This window comes from Octopus sinensis, linkage group LG18 (assembly GCF_006345805.1).
Source record: "Octopus sinensis linkage group LG18, ASM634580v1, whole genome shotgun sequence".
NCBI lineage: Eukaryota > Metazoa > Mollusca > Cephalopoda > Octopoda > Octopodidae > Octopus > Octopus sinensis.
The window spans coordinates 10958351-10960201 of record NC_043014.1 but is presented as its reverse complement, the minus strand read 5'-3'; the positions used below and the strand labels follow the sequence as shown (position 1 = coordinate 10960201).

The window sequence follows — 1851 nt, the reverse complement described above, 5'->3', positions numbered from 1 at the left end:
CTGAGTTCAAATTCCACCGAGGTCGACTTTGCCTTTCATCCTTTCGGGGGTCGATAAATTAAGTACCAGTTATGCACTGGGGTTGATGTAATCGACTTAATCCCTTTGTCTGTCCTTGTTTGTCCCCTCTGTGTGTAGCCCCTTGCGGGTAGTAAAGAAATAAGAAACTCGAAGAAGTCTGTCCGTGTTTTATCCCCACCCCCGCCTTTGCTTGACAACCAGTGTTGGTGTGTACATGTTTCTGTAACCTAGTGGTTCAGCAAAAGAGACTGATAAAATAAGTACCAAGCTGTAAAAAAAAAAAAAACAATAAAGAAATAAAAATTAATACTGAGGTTGACTCATTTGACTAAGTTTTTCTTCAGTGTGGTGCCCCAGCATGGCCAAAAGATTATACGTGTACATTTTATCTTTTTGCAGCTGACTACGAGCGTAACCAGGAGGAGGAGAGGGATCAGAGGACGCTCCCAACGCATGGCACGAAGCGGAAACGCGAGAGCAGCAGCGGAGGAGGAGGAGGAGGAGGAGGTAGCCGCAACAGACGCAGCAGCAGCGGAGGAGGAGGCGGCAGCCGCAGCGGAGGAGGAGGCGGCAGCCGCAGCGGAGGAGGAGGTGGGGGAGGAGGCGGCAGCCGCAGCAAGCACTCGAAGAAGTCGAAGAAATCCAGAAAATAAAGAGAGCGGAGGTGCGTGCTGGTTTCGGTCGTCCTGGTGGCACGGTCGGCGGGGTTTTGCGGACGGGTGAGTGAGTGAGTGCCACCACTCGCCCTGTGCGAGTGGGGGGCTTAACTCAGATGTCGTAATCACAATGGGTGTTGCTCACCACTCCAACTCATACCATCTCCATGACTACCGCCACCACCACCACTACCACTACCACACTTGTAAACCACCACCACTGCTATTAATACTACCACAACCACCACCACCACCACCACCACTACTACTACTACTACCACCACAAGTACAGTAACTATCACTAAAGTTATTACCATCACTACTACTACTATTATTGATACTACTACTACTACAACTACTAATACAGGTCCTACTGTGCAGGACATCTATCCATCCCCTTTTACCTGACCATCCCTCCTGATGTATCAAAACCCACTTCTGAGATCCCATTCGACACATTTTCCACATAACTATGTTTGTCATGGCATCACACATACATACACACACACACACATCTATATGCTCCCCCCCCCCCTCCACCTTCTGCTACCTCCCTCTCATGCATATATATATATACATACATATATATACATACATACACGCACACAGACATGTAACAGTTTGCTGTAAAAGAACTGGTCCTTATTTTGTGGCCCAACCCCCCTTTTGGATTGTCGAGGAAAAGTTGCAACAATGCAAAAGAATGAACGAGAGAGAGAAAGAAAGAAAGAGAGAGAGAGAGAGAGAGAGTGAGATAGAATTATTGGAGCTAACAAACAAACAAACAAAATATGTAACTAAAAAAAAAAAAGAATTAAAAAGAAAGACTAAAATGATGAGAGATACAAAACAATGATTATAAATAAATAAAATGATTTAAATTGCTTTGGTTGTTGAAACATCCCAATATGAGTTTTTGTGTGTGTATTTAAATGTCTCTCTCTACACACACGTGTGTGTTTGTATAGTTTATTGTTTTGTTAAAGTAGGATCAACAAAAAATGTACTCCCTCCAGTCATCGTCATCATCATAATCATCATTTAGCGTCCGTTTTCCATGCTAGCATGGGTTGGACGGTTCAACTGGGGTCTGTGAAGCTGGAAGGCTTAGTCAGGCCCAGTCAGATCTGGCAGTGTTTCTACGGTTGGATGCCCTTCCTAACGCCAACCACTC

At 45.1% G+C, this 1851-nt stretch overlaps 1 protein-coding gene across 2 annotated transcripts in view; it reads left to right on the top strand.

Annotated features, from left to right (window-relative positions):
• The window catches only part of LOC115221367 (FACT complex subunit SPT16), an 88448-nt gene extending 86950 nt beyond the window's left edge, over window positions 1–1498 (top strand). The window contains exons 26-27 of one of the 2 annotated variants that reach the window (XM_036510708.1): window positions 421–588; window positions 632–1498. In XM_036510708.1, coding sequence (XP_036366601.1) covers window positions 421–588; window positions 632–744 — 281 coding nt within the window. In that variant the 3' untranslated portion in view covers window positions 745–1498. Of the gene's footprint in view, window positions 1–420 lie in introns of both variants that reach the window. The other variant, XM_029791540.2, reaches the window with a different exon arrangement.
• Window positions 1499–1851: the final 353 nt, after the last annotated feature.